Source organism: Triticum urartu, chromosome 2A (genome assembly GCF_056163025.1).
Source record: "Triticum urartu cultivar PI428250 chromosome 2A, HENAU_Tu73, whole genome shotgun sequence".
In the NCBI taxonomy this organism is placed as follows: Eukaryota; Viridiplantae; Streptophyta; class Magnoliopsida; order Poales; family Poaceae; genus Triticum; species Triticum urartu.
In genome coordinates, this window is record NC_141874.1 from 616,098,031 (window position 1) to 616,116,319 (window position 18,289).

Below are 18,289 nucleotides of genomic sequence, written 5' to 3' on the forward strand. Positions count from 1 at the left end.
TACAACAATGACCGACATGGTCATTTTAGAATGTATAGTGTGATTATCTGTTTTCCTTTAACGCTTTTTCTTCTTTCTTTTACGATTAACGCCTTTTCTTCTTATATTAGCATATGCATCAATAACATCCCACCGATCCCCCTTTTTAAGAATGCACCAACAATGAAAAGGGGAGAATTCATTATTATTTTTGTAGCACCAAAAGTGAAGCATAAGTGAATGCATTTCTTTCAAAATCAACATAAACGGAACTAACAGAGGCAACCCAGGAATAGACGGTCCTGCGAATCAATCCGTGGTTGAGTTGGTTAGGTGGACAGTGGTATCCCCAACCCACCAGGGTTCAAATCCTGGTGCTCAGTCTTTTGAAGGTGCTCGTAGGGGTAGGGTGTGCGTGCGTGCGTTCATAGGGGTAGGGTGTGCGTGAGTGCATTCATAGAGGTGAGTGTATGCACGTGTATATGAGCGCTTGTGTCTGTACTGATGCTAAAAAAAAAATAGACGGTCCTTTATTTATTCGACGAGTACCACGTTACTTGCACAGTTGCACTGATCTGGCAACACGAGCTGTGCGCGCGCGGCTCTGCTAGACCACTGGGCAGCTAAGACGGGGCAGCGGCACTGCGCACAACCGCACGGCCCGTGGAGCGGTGGCGCCGTATGCCTCTTCCATGTCAAGGTCCCCCGGCGCCATCCCGCTCGGCAGGCTCCACTCGAAGCCATGCAGCAGCCGCGCCAGCGCCATTTCCACCGCGTGCATTCCGAGCTGCATGGCGGGGCACGACCTCCGCCCCGCGCCGAACGGCAGGAGGTGGAAGTGGCCGCCCCGGCAGTCCGTCTCTGCCTCGTCCCCGCCCGCGTCGAACCGGGACGGCCTGAACGCCCCGGCGTCCTTCCAGGCCTCGGCGTCTCGCCCGATCGCCCACACGTTGATCAGGACGCGGGTGTTCTTGGGGATGCGCCAGCCGGCGACGTCGCAGTCCTCGGCGGCCTCGTGCTGGAGGAGCGGGCCGGGCGGGTGCACGCGGAGGGTCTCCTTCACCGCGCACCTCAGGTAAGGGAGCTCGCCCAGGTCGCCCGCCGCGACCTGGCGGTGCAGCCCAACCACCACGGCCAGCTCGTTCTGCACCCGCTTCATTTCCTCCGGGTCCCTCAGCAGCTCCGACATTAACCACTCAATTATCATCGCTACTGGTCCTGTCCCACCGATCATCACATCCTGCGCGTATTGTGATCAAAAAATATTTAGTTTGTCACAATAGCTATATGTAAGTTTTAATTTGTGGAGTGGTAAATTTCGGCCACTGTTGTACTTTACCATAATGGTGGCCTTGATGTTGTCCCTGGTGAGACGAAGCGTCGACCCATGACCATGAGCACTGGAGTCGGTGCTCACCCTGTCGGCAGACCCGGGCATGTCCACGAGGAAAGCCAGCATGCCGTCCACCATGTCGGCGTCCGCGGCATCGACCGGCTTCGGGTGCGCGAGGTGCTCGTCGATGGCACGGTCGATGAACCGGTCCAGCGCAGCCCGTGCCGCCACCATCCTCCTGTTGATCCCATGCAAATCCAGCCGCGCCACCCATGGCACGTAGTCCGCAAGGGTGGAGTTGGACACCACGAACAGCTCGGCGAATTCCTGCACTATGGCCACGAACTCGGCAGCGTCCTCACCCTCGTTCCGCATGCCCAGCGCTGCCCGGAGCGTGATGTTCATCGACATGTTGAACACGAGCTCGCCGAGATTGACGACGGAGCCAGTGTACCTGGCAACGTGGCGGATCAGGTCGTTGACCTCGTCGTGGACGGCGGCCCACGACTTGGCCCGACGGTGGCTGAAGAGCTTGTGGACGCACAGCTTCCGCATCTCGCGCCAGAAGGGCCCGTACTGCGCGAACACCATGTCCGCGCGGCCGTAGGTGAGGTAGGCTATGGGCGCGCTGGCGGGGCGGTTGGCGAAGGCGCGGTCGTTCACCTGGAGCACCAGGCGGGCCATCTCCGGCGTCGACACGACCACGGTGCTCAGGCGGCCAACGCGGAGGTGAAGGAGACCGCCGTAGCGCGCGGACAGCCGTGCCAGGCCTCGGTGCGTCATGTCTCTCGTGTAGAAGATGTTGCCGACGAACGGCAGCACCCGCGGCCCCGGAGGGAGCGGGAGGGGTCGGAGACCATAACGCCGTGATGAGATAGCGCGATAGAGGATCAGCGCAGTTAGAAGCAGCGCGAGATGAAGCCCGCATTGCGGCCACCAAGTCTCCATTGCCGCGTCGCCTGTACGGCTCCGAGAGTGAGCGAGAGCGATGTTAATATAACCTGGAACTGATTGCATGTTACGGAGAATGTCGTTGTATAGTTTTTTTTTTTTTGCGAGTGCGTAGGTTAGTAGCAATCATTGTTGTTGTGAGTCATTCAGCACAGTCTTTCAAAAAGAAATTTATCATAATCCGTCGGTGCGCTTTTGTTTTGGCGCATGAAGATGCAACAAAACGGCATCTTTGTACTCCAGTTGTGCAACTTTTCTGTTTCCGTTTTGTTCTGAACTCGCAGCTTGCTAGGGTTAGGGTATCTTCGACGGCAACCCGCAAAAAATCTTCCGTATCTGTTTGCGGACGGGGGACCAATCCATGGATACGGATGTGGGAGGCAGCCATCTGACGATAGCCGCATACATTTTCCCAACAATTCAAACCAACGTTCAAACACGGCCGGATTTCATGCAAACTCGATCAGATTTTATACAAACATGACGGATTTCATATAAACCGGACGCAAACGATTACTTTTTGAAAATATTTTAACTAAAAAGTTAAAACTATGTGCACATACGGTCGCTCGGAACTCCACTCCCACTACACGGATACAGTGCACTAGTATATGAACGGTCACGGCGGATCCCTTCGTCACCGGACGGCCGGGAGTCCCAGAGGCGTATTCTTCCCCCGTAATCTTCTCTATGTTCGGCTGCACCGCTCATCGGAGTGCGACAGAGAGGGTGCTTCAGGCCAGGGTGGTCTTGTAACGCCCCAGATATACTTTCCATATTTGTATCCAACTCTTGACGTTTCCGGCGTTAACTTATATTTATTTCTCGGGTTCGGGTCTTTGCCTTCGTGTGTTGTTCTCGTTTTTCGTGCATCGCATATCATGTCATCACGTGCATTGCATTTGCATACATGTTCATCTCATGCATTCGAGCATTTTCCCCGTTGTCCGTTTTGCATTCCGGCGCTTCGTTTTCCTCCGGTGGCCATTTCTAGCTTTCTTTCGTGTGTGGGGATTAAACATTTCCGGATTGGACCGAGACTTGTCATGCGGCCTTGGTTTACTACCGGTCGACCGCCTGTCAAGTTTCGGGTCATTTGGACTTCGTTTGATACTCCAACGGTTAACCGAGGGACCGAAAAGGCCTCGTGTGTGTTGCAGCCCAACACCCCTCAAATTTGGCCCAAAACCCACCAAACTCTGATCCATGTCCTAGAGCGTTCGATCAAGATCGCGTGGGCGAAAACCGCACCTCATTTGGACTCTCCTAGCTCCACTTATGCCTATTTATACCCTCTCCATTCGGATCTTCTTCCCCGTCCAAACCCTAGTTTAAAAAAAAAACTCCAGATCCGCGCCGACGGACGTGTCCGCCCCGGCCGGACAGCGTCCGCCGCCGCAGCCCGCCACTCGCCGCGCGCCACGTGGCGCGGACCACATCGCCCCTGCCGCCGGGCCCGAGGCCCACGCCCGGCCCCCGTAGCCGCCTCGCCGGGCCAGATCCGCAGGGGCGCCGCGCCGCCCTTCCTCACCCGAGCCGGCGGGCGCCATCGCCGGCCACCACGGGCGCCATCGCCGGCCGCCGCTGCCTCACCTCGCCTCCCGCGCCCGCTCGTCGCCGCCGCGCCGGAGACCGCGCGCCACCGCGCCGGACGCCGCCGCCTGCCCCGCGGCCACCGCCTCCCCGACTCCGGCGAGCTCTCCGGCCGGTCATCCTCGATCCCCGTGCCCCGGCGTGAACAGTGCTCCCGGGCCAGATCTAGATCCAAACTCCTCCTCGGTTGACTTTTCTTCTCCTAACCCTGATTTTTGTGCCTACTTTGACCGCCCGTAACTTTGCATCCGTAGCTCCGTTTTGGGCATATGATATATCAAAATCTTCGCCTCGACGAGTACATCATTTCATTACATTGCATCATTTGCATTTGAGGCCATCCTGTTGCCCAAAAAGCTGTTAGAAGGAGGCTTCGTGAGTTAAATTGCAGATCCGTTAGTTCATCATGCACTTTTGTCTTTTTTGCCATGTTTAATTCGTGCATGATATGCCTATGCCCCTTTGGGATGAATTGTTAAGAATTTTGTCTTCTTTCCAGAGGTGTCACCCATGCATTTTTAGGATGTGTGTGTTGTCTTGTGCAAGCTTGCGAAGAGAGGTACCTGAGATTGCTGATTTCAGGGACTTAGTGATTTTCACTAAGTCTGGGATATTTTAGATCATGATGCTATATGTCCAGCTTGTTTCCTAGTGATCCGTGCCTCTTTTGAGGATGATCAGTAAGGGAGTTTTGATACTTATGTTATGCTCCATCCATCCATGTCTTTGTTTGCATATGTGGAGTGCTCTAGGTTGACTCAATCGAGCTCAACTTTTGCTTCGTTGTTAATCTGGGCAGATCGTCAACTTGTTTGCAATTTTGCCGATGCTACCGTTAGTGTTCCATGCATGCTATGCCTTTGTTCTTGCCATGTGTAGCTAGCATATTGTTCCTTCTTGATGGTTATATGCTTGCCTTGCCGTGACTTGCACCATAGTGAGTGCATCGAGCTCGTTTACATGCCTTCGCGAGTTAAATTTCTGCATGTCTCAGTTTTCACTAAGTCTGAAAACTGATTGTGTTCGAGCTATGTTCGTGAGCTCGGTAGAGTATTTTGTGAACCCTTTTGGCCCCAGGTCACTTTGGGTGTTTTGTTAAGCTTGTTGAGTATCTCCATGCCATATTCTTACTTGTCATGTTCAGGTCATTTATCATGTTGTTTTGCTGCTCCGAAGAGGGCTTCGTGATCTGAAATTTCAGGCTAGTGTTAATTTCACTAAGTCTGGAATCTGTTTTGCATATTCATTTTTGCCATGCTTGTTTGAACCTCTTAATGGATGAATTTGCCTATGTCTCAGTGCTAGTGTTTTGTTAAGCATCTTGTGTACATCACTGCAATGTATTTTGTTTTCATGTTTGGTGGCTGTAGCATGTTCATTTCGTTGCATTTAGGAGCCTACTTGCTGTATATCGCAGACCGGTGTCATATCTTAAAACGCTTGCCATTTCCAAACCGTAACTCCGATTCCAATGATCTTTATATCGTTTTCAAGCGATTTCATCCCCTCTATCCAGTGGCACCCTTGGAATTCCAAGTTGAGGTCAGGTTCATGCATTTTCTGTCATATCTTGCATTTTGCATCCCGCATCGCATCCCGCATAGCATATCATCATTTCAACGTTTTGCTTGGTCTTGCACGTGGTTGATTGTATCCTTGTTGCTTGGTTGTATTGTTGGGTAGAGCCGGGAGACGAGTTCGCTACCGAGGAGCCCGTTGAGTTTGCTTGTGAGGATCCAGTCGACTCTGACAACTGTGCAGGCAAGATGATCATACCCTCGAAATCACTACTATCTTTGCTATGCTAGTTTGCTCGCTCTTGCTATGCCAATGCTACGATGCCTACCTTTTGCTTGTCAGCCTCCCAATTGCCATGGTGAACCTCTAACCCACCATGTCCTAGCAAACCGTTGATTGGCTATGTTACCGCTTTGCTCAGCCCCTCTTATAGCGTTGCTAGTTGCAGGTGAAGTTTGGAGGCCGTTCCTTGTTGGAACATTTATTTACTTGTTGGGATATCATTATATTGCCATGTTATCTTAATGCATCTATATACTTGGTAAAGGGTGGAAGGCTCGGCCTCTCGCCTAGTGTTTTGTTCCACTCTTGCCGCCCTAGTTTCCGTCATATCGGTGTTATGTTCCCGGATTTTGCGTTCCTTAAGCGGTTGGGTTATAATGGGAACCCCTTGATATTTCGCCTTGATTAAAGCTTTTCCAGCAATGCCCAACATTGGTTTTACCATTTGCCACCTAGCCTTTTCTTTCCCTTGGGTTCTGCAGACTCAAGGGTCATCTTATTTTAACCCCCCCGGGCCAGTGCTCCTCTGAGTGTTGGTCCAAACTAGAGCACCGTGCGGGGCCGTCCCTCGGCAACTTGGGTTACGTTGGCTCCCGTACGCTTAGCTTATCCGGTGTGCCCTGAGAACGAGATATGTGCAGCTCCTATCGGGATTTGTCGGCACAGCGGGTGGTGTTGCTGGTCTTGTTTTTAACCTGTCGAAGTGTCTTGAGTTACCGAGATACCGAGTCTGATCGGAACGTCTTGGGAGGAGGTCTATTCCTTCGTTGACCGTGAGAGCTTGTCGTGGGCTAAGTTGGGACCCCCCTGCAGGGATTGAACTTTCGAAAGCCGTGCCCACGGTTATGGGCAGATGGGAATTTGTTAATGTCCGGTTGTAGATAACTTAAACCTTAATTAATTAAAATGAATCAACCGAGTGTGTTGCCGTGATGGCCTCTTCTCGGCGGAGCCCGGGAAGTGGACACGGTGTTGGAGTAATGCTTGCGCAGGTTGTTCCTCTAGATTCTCGCTCGCGCCTTGCCTCCTCTTCTCGCTCTCTTTTGCGGATAAGTTAGCCACCACATATGCTAGTCGCTTGCTGCAGCTCCACATATACTTGCCTTATCCTTCCTATAAGCTTAAATAGTTTTGATCGCGAGGGTGCGAGATTGCTGAGTCCCTGTGGCTCACAGATACTATAATTCCAGATGCAGGTCCAGGTGATTCCGTTCCAGGTGACGAGTACGAGCTCAAGTGGGAGTTCGACGAGGACTCTCAGCGCTATTATGTTTCTTTTCCCGATGATCAGTAGTGGTGCCTAGTTGGGGTTATCGATTCAGGGCCTTGTCGCATGTTGGGGGTCTTTTCTATTTTGGCACCGTAGTCGGGCCATGAGTGATTTGTATGATGGATGTTATTTATGTACTTTGATGTGACGTGGCGAGTGTAAGCCAACTATGCTCCTCCCCTTTATATTATTTATGTACATGGGATGTGTAATGACTTCCCGACTTGCGACATTGCTTTCAATGCGGTTATGCCTCTAAGTCGTGCCCCGACACGTGGGAGATATAGCCGCATCGAGGGCGTTACAAGTTGGTAATCAGAGCCTTCCCCGACGTTAGGAGCCCCCATTGCTTGATCGTTTTTAGCAGCCGAGTTGTGTCTAGAAAAATGTTTTGAGTCCTTAGGAATTATATATCGGAGAGCTTAGGAATTCTTTTTACTTCCCAGTCTCCTCATCGCTCTGGTAAGGCATCCTGACGTAGAGTTTTGACTCTTCTCTTCTCAAATTTCACAAAAAAAAAATTTAGGATCATGCGAGTATCTTGGTTTTGTTCCGATGGTTTTGTGACGAGAACATTGTTCTTGGTGCCTCCTGTCTTTAGGGGTTGTGGCAGTGTCCCGGGGAGTTGAGCTCCGAGGTGTTGTCGTCACAATTTTATCGTTGCAATTCTAGAATACTTGAGATATGTGCGCGACATCGAAAATCTCCTTTATGCAGTTCGTTGGTGAGATAATCTCGACGCCACCCAGTACTGGGGCGGGAGTTCGGGAGTATCGCCATAACTTGTATAACGGATGCTTTTCGAAGGTTGAGGTAGATGGTTTCCGAAGTTTTCTTGGTTATGTGTTGAAGGATGGATACAGCTGGATGTAGGATTTGCTAGTTTGGGTGAGATATTATGCTTCCCCTGTATCCCCAACACCTGATTGCATAACCGGGAAAATTTCGGGAATTTCATAGGTGGGAATTCAAGTAGACTTAGGATATCTTTCCACAGATGTATGATATGAAATTGGGGTTCGACGTCTAGTGGTTCGCCTATTCACGGTCGATTTTACAGTGGTCTCGTTGTGTCTTAAAGAGTCCTTGGCTATGCTGACTCGGGGACGCTTCGTATGTCATGTGCACTGCCTTGTACATGATGGTGCTGTACGATCGAGCCCGTGTAGGTCCCACCACGAAAACTTCGGACGAAATTTCTATCATGTATTTGTTCCGGCTTATTCCGCAAGCCAACCCTTGGTTTTATTTCGAGTTGTGGCATTCGTTTTGCTTCGACGTCATATGTTGATTCCATCCCTCGTTGTTGTACTCCTTCTACCTGATTCTTCGTGGCTTCGCAATTTAGGAATATGTGACCACTTCAAGAGAAATGCATTCGTTCATTTTGTTCGGATGTGAAGACTGTATGTTGCAATTTTCATTCCGTTGGATTCAGCTTCAATATTTATCTGTCATGTGCTAACGGTGGTCAACCTCTTCAGGATGGCTCCCGCTAAGAGCACCAGTCAGAACCAGAATCAAGATGAACCTATGTTGGGTAAACCTATGGGAGTGGTTTCTCCGGCTAAGTCTATGAGGGCTACTTCAATAGTTCCGGATGTTTCTATCATGTTGGGTGATTTCAAGTTTCTGGCTTCTCCAATGATTCTTGGTAACTCGGATATTGATCTTATTCTCGGGATGGATTGGCTTTCTAAGCACAAGGCTCAGCTTGATTGTGCTGCCAGGCAGATTCAATTGACTCATTCGTCTGAGGATGTAATTATCTTTGCCGCTCGGGATAATACCATCCGTCTGTTTTCTCTCAATGAGAAGGGTGAATTGGATGCCATCTCTCAAATTCCAGTCGTGTGCGAATATCCAGACGTCTTTCCAGAAGAGCTCCCAGGAATGCCTCTGCACCGGCCAGTTGAATTTGTTATTGAACTTGAACCTGGCACGGAACCTGTGTGCAAACGTCCCTACAAGCTCGGCCCCGAAGAGTTGAAGGAGATGAAGAAGCAACTCGATGAGCAAGAAAGATTGGGTCTTATCCGGCCTAGTACTTCTCCGTGGGGTTGTGGTGTTCTTTTTGTGAAGAAGAAGGATGGAACGGACCGACTTTGTGTTGATTACCGTCCAGTGAACAAGAAGACCATCAAGAACAAATACCCACTTCCCAACATCAATGAGCTGTTCGAACAACTCAAAGGTGCTCAAGTATTCTCCAAGCTTGATCTCCGTATGGGTTATCACCAGATTCGCATTCGTGAAGAAGATATTCCCAAGACAGCATTCAGAACAAGCTTTGGTTCATATGAATACACCGTCATGTCTTTTGGCCTCGCCAATGCTCCTCCGACGTTCTCTCGCATGATGAACTTCATCTTCAACGCCTACACCAATGACTTCGTTTTGGTCTATCTCGATGACATTCTGGTTTTCTCGAAGAACAAGGAAGATCATGCCAAGCACTTGCGTTTGGTTCTTGACAAGCTCAGGGAACATCAGTTCTACACCAAGTTCTCCAAGTGTGAATTTTGGCTCGATGAGGTTCTTTATCTTGGCCATATCATCTCTGCCAAGGGCATTTCCGTGAATCCCGAGAAGGTATCCGCAATTGTGAATTGGGAACCTCCTCAGAACGTGAAGCAACTCCGCAGTTTTCTCGGTCTCGCAAGCTATTGCCGAAGATTCGTTGAAAACTTTTCCAAGATCGTGAAGCCTCTCTCAAATCTTCTTCAGAAGCACGTCAAGTACGTTTGGTCTCTGGAGTGTGATATTTCTTTCAACACTTTGAAAGAGAAATTGATCACTGCTCCAGTTCTGACTCCGCCTGATGAATCCAAGCCGTACGAGGTCTTTTGTGATGCCTCTCTCCAAGGTCTTGGCGCAGTATTGATGCAAGAGAAGAAAGTTGTCGCTTATACATCTCGCCAGTTGAAGCCTAATGAGAAGAACTACCCCACTCATGATCTCGAGTTGGCGGCAGTTGTGCATGCTCTTTTGACTTGGAGACATCTTCTATTGGGAAGAAAAGTGGACATTTTCACTGATCACAAGAGTCTCAAGTACATCTTCACTCAGCCTAATCTCAACCTAAGGCAAACTCGATGGGTCGAAATGATTCAAGAGTATAATCCGAGTATTGAGTATACTCCAGGCAAGGCCAATGTGATTGCTGACGCTTTGAGCAGAAAGGCCTATTGCAACAGTCTGATTCTCAAGCCTTATCAACCCGAGCTTTGTGAAGCTTTCCGCAAGCTGAATCTTCAAGTTGTTCCTCAAGGTTTCCTCGCCAACCTCCAAGTTTCTCCTACCTTGGAAGACCAGATTCGCCAAGCCCAGCTTCTTGATGCTATGGTGAAAAAGGTGAAGATTGGTATTGCCAAGAGTCAGTCCAAGTACAAGTGCTACCGCCTTGATGACAAGGACACTCTCTTCTTCGAGGATCGTATTGTTGTGCCCAAAGGTGAACTTCGTAAAGTGATCATGAACGAGGCTCACAATTCTCTCCTCTCCATCCACCCTGGGAGTACGAAGATGTATCAGGACCTCAAGCAAGCTTATTGGTGGACTCGAATGAAGCGCGAGATCGCTCAATTCGTGAACGAATGTGATGTCTGCAGAAGAGTGAAGGCAGAACACCAAAGACCAGCTGGTCTCCTCCAACCTCTTGCCATTCCAGAATGGAAGTTTGACCACATTGAAATGGACTTCGTGACTGGGTTTCCAAAGTCCAAGCATGGCAATGATGCTATATTCGTTGTCATCGACAAGCTCACCAAAGTGGCTCACTTTCTGCCTATCAAAGAGTCGATCACTGCAGCTCAATTGGCAGAACTCTATACCTCTCGCATTGTCTCTCTGCACGGTATTCCTCAAGTGATATCTTCAGACCGTGGCAGCATCTTTACCTCCAAGTTTTGGGATTCTTTTCAGAAGGCCATGGGCACCAACATCCGTTTCAGCACTGCTTTCCATCCTCAAACAAGCGGTCAAGTCGAGCGTGTCAACCAAATTCTTGAAGATATGCTCAGGGCTTGTGTGATCTCCTTCAGCATGAAGTGGGAGGACTGTCTTCCTTATGCTGAATTCTCATACAACAACAGTTTTCAAGCAAGTTCGGGCAAGGCCCCCTTTGAAATTCTGTATGGCAGGAAGTGCCGTACCCCTCTCAACTGGTCCGAAACCGGTGAACGTCAGCTGCTGGGTAATGACTTAATCACAGAAGCAGAAGGAATGTGCAAGGTCATTCGTGATAACCTCAAAGCATCCCAATCCCGCCAGAAGAGCTACTATGATAGTAAGCACCGTGATTTGGCTTTCGAGATCGGAGATCATGTTTACCTCCGTGTCTCTCCTATGAAAGGTACTCGTCGCTTCGGTATCAAAGGGAAGCTTGCCCCTAGATACGTGGGACCTTTCAAGATTGTCAGCAAGAGAGGCGACCTCGCCTATCAACTTGAGCTTCCTTCAAACTTTGCAAATGTTCATGATGTGTTCCACGTCTCTCAGCTTCGAAAGTGCTTCAAGACTCCCGACCGCACCGTCAACTTCGAGGACATTGAGCTCCAAGAAGATCTCTCTTATCGTGAGCACCCAGTTGCTATTCTTGAAGAGACTGAACGCAAGACTCGCAACAAGTCAATCAAATTTCTCAAAGTCAAGTGGTCTCACCATTCCGACCGTGAAGCTACCTGGGAACGCGAGGATCACCTCCGTTCTGAGTACCCGGAGTTCTTTCAGTCCTAGATCTCGGGACGAGATCTTTTCGTAGTGGTGGAGTGTTGTAACGCCCCAGATATACTTTCCATATTTGTATCCAACTCTTGCCGTTTCCGGCGTTAACTTATATTTATTTCTCGGGTTCGGGTCTTTGCCTTCGTGTGTTGTTCTCGTTTTTCGTGCATCGCATATCATGTCATCACGTGCATTGCATTTGCATACATGTTCATCTCATGCATTCGAGCATTTTCCCCGTTGTCCGTTTTGCATTCCGGCGCTTCGTTTTCCTCCGGTGGCCATTTCTAGCTTTCTTTCGTGCGTGGGGATTAAACATTTCCGGATTGTACCGAGACTTGTCATGCGGCCTTGGTTTACTACCGGTAGACCGCCTGTCAAGTTTCGGGTCATTTGGACTTCGTTTGATACTCCAACGGTTAACCGAGGGACCGAAAAGGCCTCGTGTGTGTTGCAGCCCAACACCCCTCAAATTTGGCCCAAAACCCACCAAACTCTGCTCCATGTCCTAGAGCATTCGATCACGATCGCGTGGGCGAAAACCGCACCTCATTTGGACTCTCCTAGCTCCACTTATGCCTATTTATACCCCCTCCATTCGGATCTTCTTCCCCGTCCAAACCCTAGTTAAAAAAAAAACTCCAGATCCGCGCCGACGGACGTGTCCGCCCCGGCCGGACAGCGTCCGCAGCCGCAGCCCGCCACTCGCCGCGCGCCACGTGGCGCGGACCACATCGCCCCCGCCGCCGGGCCCGAGGCCCACGCCCGGCCCCCGTAGTCGCCTCGCCGGGCCAGATCCGCAGGGGCGCCGCGCCGCCCTTCCTCACCCGAGCCGGCGGGCGCCATCGCCGGCCACCGCGGGCGCCATCACCGGCCACCGCTGCCTCACCTCGCCTCCCGCACCCGCTCGTCGCCGCCGCGCCGGAGACCGCGCGCCACCGCGCCGGACGCCGCCGCCTGCCCCGCGGCCACCGCCTCCCCGACGCCGGCCACCGCCTCCCCGACTCCGGCGAGCTCTCCGGCCGGTCATCCTCGATCCCCGTGCCCCGGCGTGAACAGTGCTCCCGGGCCAGATCTAGATCCAAACTCCTCCTCGGTTGACTTTTCTTCTCCTAACCCTGATTTTTGTGCCTACTTTGACCGCCCGTAACTTTGCATCTGTAGCTCCGTTTTGGGCATATGATATATCAAAATCTTCCCCTCGACGAGTACATCATTTCATTCCATTGAATCATTTTCATTTGAGGTCATATTGTTGCCCAAAAAGCTGTTAGAAGGAGGCTTCGTGAGTTAAATTGCAGATCCGTTAGTTCATCATGCACTTTTGTCTTTTTTGCCATGTTTAATTCGTGCATGATATGCCTGTGCCCCTTTGGGATGAATTGTTAAGCATTTTATCTTCTTTCCAGAGGCGTCACCCATGCATTTTTAGGATGTGTGTGTTGTCTTGTGCAAGCTTGCGAAGAGAGGTACCTGAGATTGCTGATTCCAGGGACTTAGTGATTTTCACTAAGTCTGGGATATTTTAGATCATGATGCTATATGTCCAGCTTGTTTCCTAGTGATCCGTGCCTCTTTTGAGGATGATCAGTAAGGGAGTTTTGATATTTATGTTATTCTCTATCCATCCATGTCTTTGTTTGCATATGTGGAGTGCTCTAGGTTGACTCAATCGAGCTCAACTTTTGCTTCGTTGTTAATCTGGGCAGATCGTCAACTTGTTTGCGATTTTGCCGATGCTACCGTTAGTGTTCCATGCATGATATGCCTTTGTTCTTGCCATGTGTAGCTAGAATATTGTGCCTTCTTGCTGTTTATATGCTTGCCTTGCCGTGACTTGCACCGTAGTGAGTGCATCGAGCTCGTTTACATGCCTTCGCGAGTTAAATTTCTGCATGTCTCAGTTTTCACTAAGTCTGAAAACTGATTGTGTTCGAGCTATGTTCGTGAGCTCGGTAGAGTATTTTGTGAACCCTTTTGGCCCCAGGTCACTTTGGGTGTTTTGTTAAGCTTGTTGAGTGTCTCCATGACATATTCTTACTTGTCATGTTTAGGTCACTTATCATGTTGTTTTGCTACTCCGAAGAGGGCTTCGTGATCTGAAATTTCAGGCTAGTGTTAATTTCACTAAGTCTGGAATCTGTTTTGCATATTCATTTTTGCCATGCTTGTTTGAACCTCTTAATGGATGAATTTGCCTATGGCTCAGTGCTAGTGTTTTGTTAAGAATCTTGTGTAAATCACTGCCATGTATTTTGTTTTCATGTTTGGTGGCTGTAGCATGTTAATTTCGTTGCATTTAGGAGCCTACATGCTGTATATCGCAGACCGGTGTCATATCTTAAAACGCTTGCCATTTCCAAACCGTAACTCCGATTCCAATGATCTTTATATCGTTTTCAAGCGATTTCATCCCCTCTATCCAGTGGCACCCTTGGAATTCCAAGTTGAGGTCAGGTTCATGCATTTTCTGTCATATCTTGCATTTTGCATCCCGCATCGCATCCCGCATAGCATATCATCATTTCAACGTTTTGCTTGGTCTTGCACGTGGTTGATTGTATCCTTGTTGCTTGGTTGTATTGTTGGGTAGAGCCGGGAGACGAGTTCGCTACCGAGGAGCCCGTTGAGTTTGCTTGTGAGGATCCAGTCGACTCTGACAACTGTGCAGGCAAGATGATCATACCCTCGAAATCACTACTATCTTTGCTATGCTAGTTTGCTCGCTCTTGCTATGCCAATGCTACGATGCCTACCTTTTGCTTGTCAGCCTCCCAATTGCCATGGTGAACCTCTAACCCACCATGTCCTAGCAAACCGTTGATTGGCTATGTTACCGCTTTGCTCAGCCCCTCTTATAGCGTTGCTAGTTGCAGGTGAAGTTTGGAGGCCGTTCCTTGTTGGAACATTTATTTACTTGTTGGGATATCATTATATTGCCATGTTATCTTAATGCATCTATATACTTGGTAAAGGGTGGAAGGCTCGGCCTCTCGCCTAGTGTTTTGTTCCACTCTTGCCACCCTAGTTTCCGTCATATCGGTGTTATGTTCCCGGATTTTGCGTTCCTTACGCGGTTGGGTTATAATGGGAACCCCTTGATATTTCGCCTTGATTAAAGCTTTTCCAGCAATGCCCAACATTGGTTTTACCATTTGCCACCTAGCCTTTTCTTTCCCTTGGGTTCTGCAGACTCAAGGGTCATCTTATTTTAACCCCCCCGGGCCAGTGCTCCTCTGAGTGTTGGTCCAAACTAGAGCACCGTGCGGGGCCGTCCCTCGGCAACTTGGGTTACGTTGGCTCCCGTACGCTTAGCTTATCCGGTGTGCCCTGAGAACGAGATATGTGCAGCTCCTATCGGGATTTGTCGGCACAGCGGGTGGTGTTGCTGGTCTTGTTTTTAACCTGTCGAAGTGTCTTGAGTTACCGAGATACCGAGTCTGATCGGAACGTCTTGGGAGGAGGTCTATTCCTTCGTTGACCATGAGAGCTTGTCGTGGGCTAAGTTGGGACCCCCCTGCAGGGATTGAACTTTCGAAAGCCGTGCCCGCGGTTATGGGCAGATGGGAATTTGTTAATGTCCGGTTGTAGATAACTTAAACCTTAATTAATTAAAATGAATCAACCGAGTGTGTTGCCGTGATGGCCTCTTCTCGGCGGAGCCCGGGAAGTGGACACGGTGTTGGAGTAATGCTTGCGCAGGTTGTTCCTCTAGATTCTCGCTCGCGCCTTGCCTCCTCTTCTCGCTCTCTTTTGCGGATAAGTTAGCCACCACATATGCTAGTCGCTTGCTGCAGCTCCACATATACTTGCCTTATCCTTCCTATAAGCTTAAATAGTTTTGATCGCGAGGGTGCGAGATTGCTGAGTCCTTGTGGCTCACAGATACTATAATTCCAGATGCAGGTCCAGGTGATTCCGCTCCAGGTGACGAGTACGAGCTCAAGTGGGAGTTCGACGAGGACTCTCAGCGCTATTATGTTTCTTTTCCCGACGATCAGTAGTGGTGCCTAGTTGGGGTTATCGATTCAGGGCCTTGTCGCATGTTGGGGGTCTTTTCTATTTTGGCACCGTAGTCGGGCCATGAGTGATTTGTATGATGGATGTTATTTATGTACTTTGATGTGACGTGGCGAGTGTAAGCCAACTATGCTCCTCCCCTTTATATTATTTATGTACATGGGATGTGTAATGACTTCCCGACTTGCGACATTGCTTTCAATGCGGTTATGCCTCTAAGTCGTGCCCCGACACGTGGGAGATATAGCCGCATCGAGGGCGTTACAGGTCTAAGATAAAGAAGAAACCGGGCATGTCACCGGTTGTACAAGCCGGCGACGCGCCGGCGGTGCCCTTCCTGGGACCCAAGTAACGGCGGCCTCCCGTGTTCTACTTTTCCTCAAAGTTGCCAGCAGACGTGGACGCGGATGCGCTGGCCACCAACTCATCGATCTTCTTCGCGCACCCGTGTTCTTTCTCTGTTTGCATGGCGCAACTACGCGTGCGTCAACGGCGGATGGCACGGTCGTAGGCACTATAGGGGCGGTACGACGCGACGTCGTCCATGCCCGTGCCGTCGTGCTCCCCTCCGTGCCGGCCTGGAGTAACCCGACACTCCTCCATGAGCTGGCTTGGAGCGGCGAGTTGCTGAACCACATGCCGGATTATGGCGGCAACTTGCTCCATTGGCCTAGGGGAGGGAGGTGGAGCAGCTAGTTGCCTCGCTCATATCTGCCGGGCTCGGTGGGCCACCATGCTGGCTTTTATGCTGGAGAACCACTCTTCCTGCCCGTCGGATGCCATCGAAATGGTGAATAAAATGGTGAAGGAGGAGATGGGGAGAGTGGCAGAGGGGTGTGATTCTTTCCCCGCGTGTGCCATCGTTTAAATAGAAGGCGGACGGGCGAAGCTCGGCCGACGTTGTGTTTAATGTCGTTCCGCTCCTGAACGGACGTGTAGCCGGAGTAGGTTTCTCGGCTTCCAAGCGGGGTTAATGGAGGCGTATGAATGAGGCGAGGAGGCGCGTTTAGCCGAGCGTGCAGCGGGCGGCGTCCTCGGTTAGCGCGCCGCTTCAATGCCGGAGGCAGTGAGAGGTCGCATCCGCCCTGAGCCGTCTTTAACGCGGAGCCTCACGCACTACAACGGATGAATGCGGGCAGCTGGCGTCAGGCGGGAGCGTGCGCAGGAGGAGGATTTTGGTGGGCCAGGGTGGTCCGGGATTTCGCAAACCTCCCCCATTTTTGTCTCTGATTTGCGGGACAAATCGCGTCCGGATCGCCTCGCGGACCGATATAGATCGGCGTTGGATGACTTCTGCGGTCCGAACAACGCGATCAGATGATCGCGGGAGGTTTATGGATCCACCTTAAAAATGCCCTTAGAGCATCTTTAACAGATCCTCAAAAATTGTATACAAGGGATTTTTCTTTTTTGGTTTGATGAATTAAGCTTCATCGAGCAGACCCCATACTTGTAGACTTATAAAAAGTTTTAGCATGGATCTTGTCCCTGCCGCGCGTAGTGCCCCAAAGCTCTGCATCGTGTGATGCACATTTTAGGCTAGGCCGCCAACAGTCGCCCGGGCCATGGCCGACTCCGACGATCCCGCTGCCTCCTCCACCACAGCCGTCCACCCCTACCGCGGCCTTCGCCAGCGTAACCAACTTCCCAATCCCGCCTTTGCCTGCATGCCGCTGCCCTGGTTTTGCCCCACCCGTCCAATCATCGTCGCGGCTACGCCGTCGACGAAGAAGCAACAGACAGCCAATCCTCGCGGTGGAGGTGTGAAGCAGCCGGCGCGACGCGACCCGGCGATTAACCCATCTTGGGTGGCCAATAAATCGAAGGTGGCCGCGGTTGCATCGGCCGATTCGCTGTCGCTGGCGGCCTGGCGGCCGCAGCCGGTCAAGGAACCCCTACTCCACCTCTGCCGCCGCCGGCCATGGAGGAAGACATGGTCACTGATACGTCCATTTTGCATCATGCTTTTATATCGATATTTATTGCATTATGGGTTGTTATTACACATTATGTCACAATACTTATGCCTATTATCTCTTATTTTACAAGGTTCCCATAAAGAGGGAGAATGCCGGCAGTTGGGATTCTGGGTTGGAAAAGGAGCAAATATTAGAGACCTATTCTGCACAGCTCCAAAAGTCCCGAAACTTCACGGAAGACATTTTCAGAATATATAAAAAATACTCAGCGGAAGAAGTTCACCGGGGGGCACACCCTGCCCACAAGGGTGGGGGGCGCGCCCTACCCCCCTGGGCGTGCCCCCTACCTCGTGGGCCCCCTGGTGGCCCTCCGACGGCCATCTTCTACTATATGAGGCCTTTCGATGAGAAAAAAAATCATAAGCCATCTTCTCGGACGAAACTCCGCCGCCACGAGGCGGAACCTTGGCGGAACCAATATAGGGCTCTAGCAGAGCTGTTCTGCCGGGGAAACTTCCCTCCGGGAGGGGGAAATCATCGCCATCGTCATCACCAATGCTCTTCTCATCGGGAGAGGGCAATCTCCATCAACATATTCACAAGCACCATCTCCTCTCAAAACCCTAGTTCATCTCTTGTATCCAATTCCTATCTCCAAGTCCGGGATTGGTACCTGTGGGTTGCTAGTAGTGTTAATTA

General features: G+C 50.7%; 1 protein-coding gene across 1 annotated transcript; it reads right to left on the reverse strand.

Annotated features, from left to right (window-relative positions):
- Positions 1 to 525: 525 nt before the first annotated feature.
- Positions 526 to 2,266, reverse strand: LOC125533795 (cytochrome P450 84A1-like). Its single transcript, XM_048697146.2, has 2 exons — positions 1,319 to 2,266; positions 526 to 1,219 (listed from the first exon to the last, which is right to left on the reverse strand). The coding sequence occupies exons 1-2, from the start codon at positions 2,258 to 2,260 to the stop codon at positions 587 to 589; spliced, it is 1,575 nt and encodes a 524-aa protein (XP_048553103.1). The 5' UTR covers positions 2,261 to 2,266; the 3' UTR covers positions 526 to 586.
- Between the last annotated feature and the right edge of the window lie 16,023 nt (positions 2,267 to 18,289).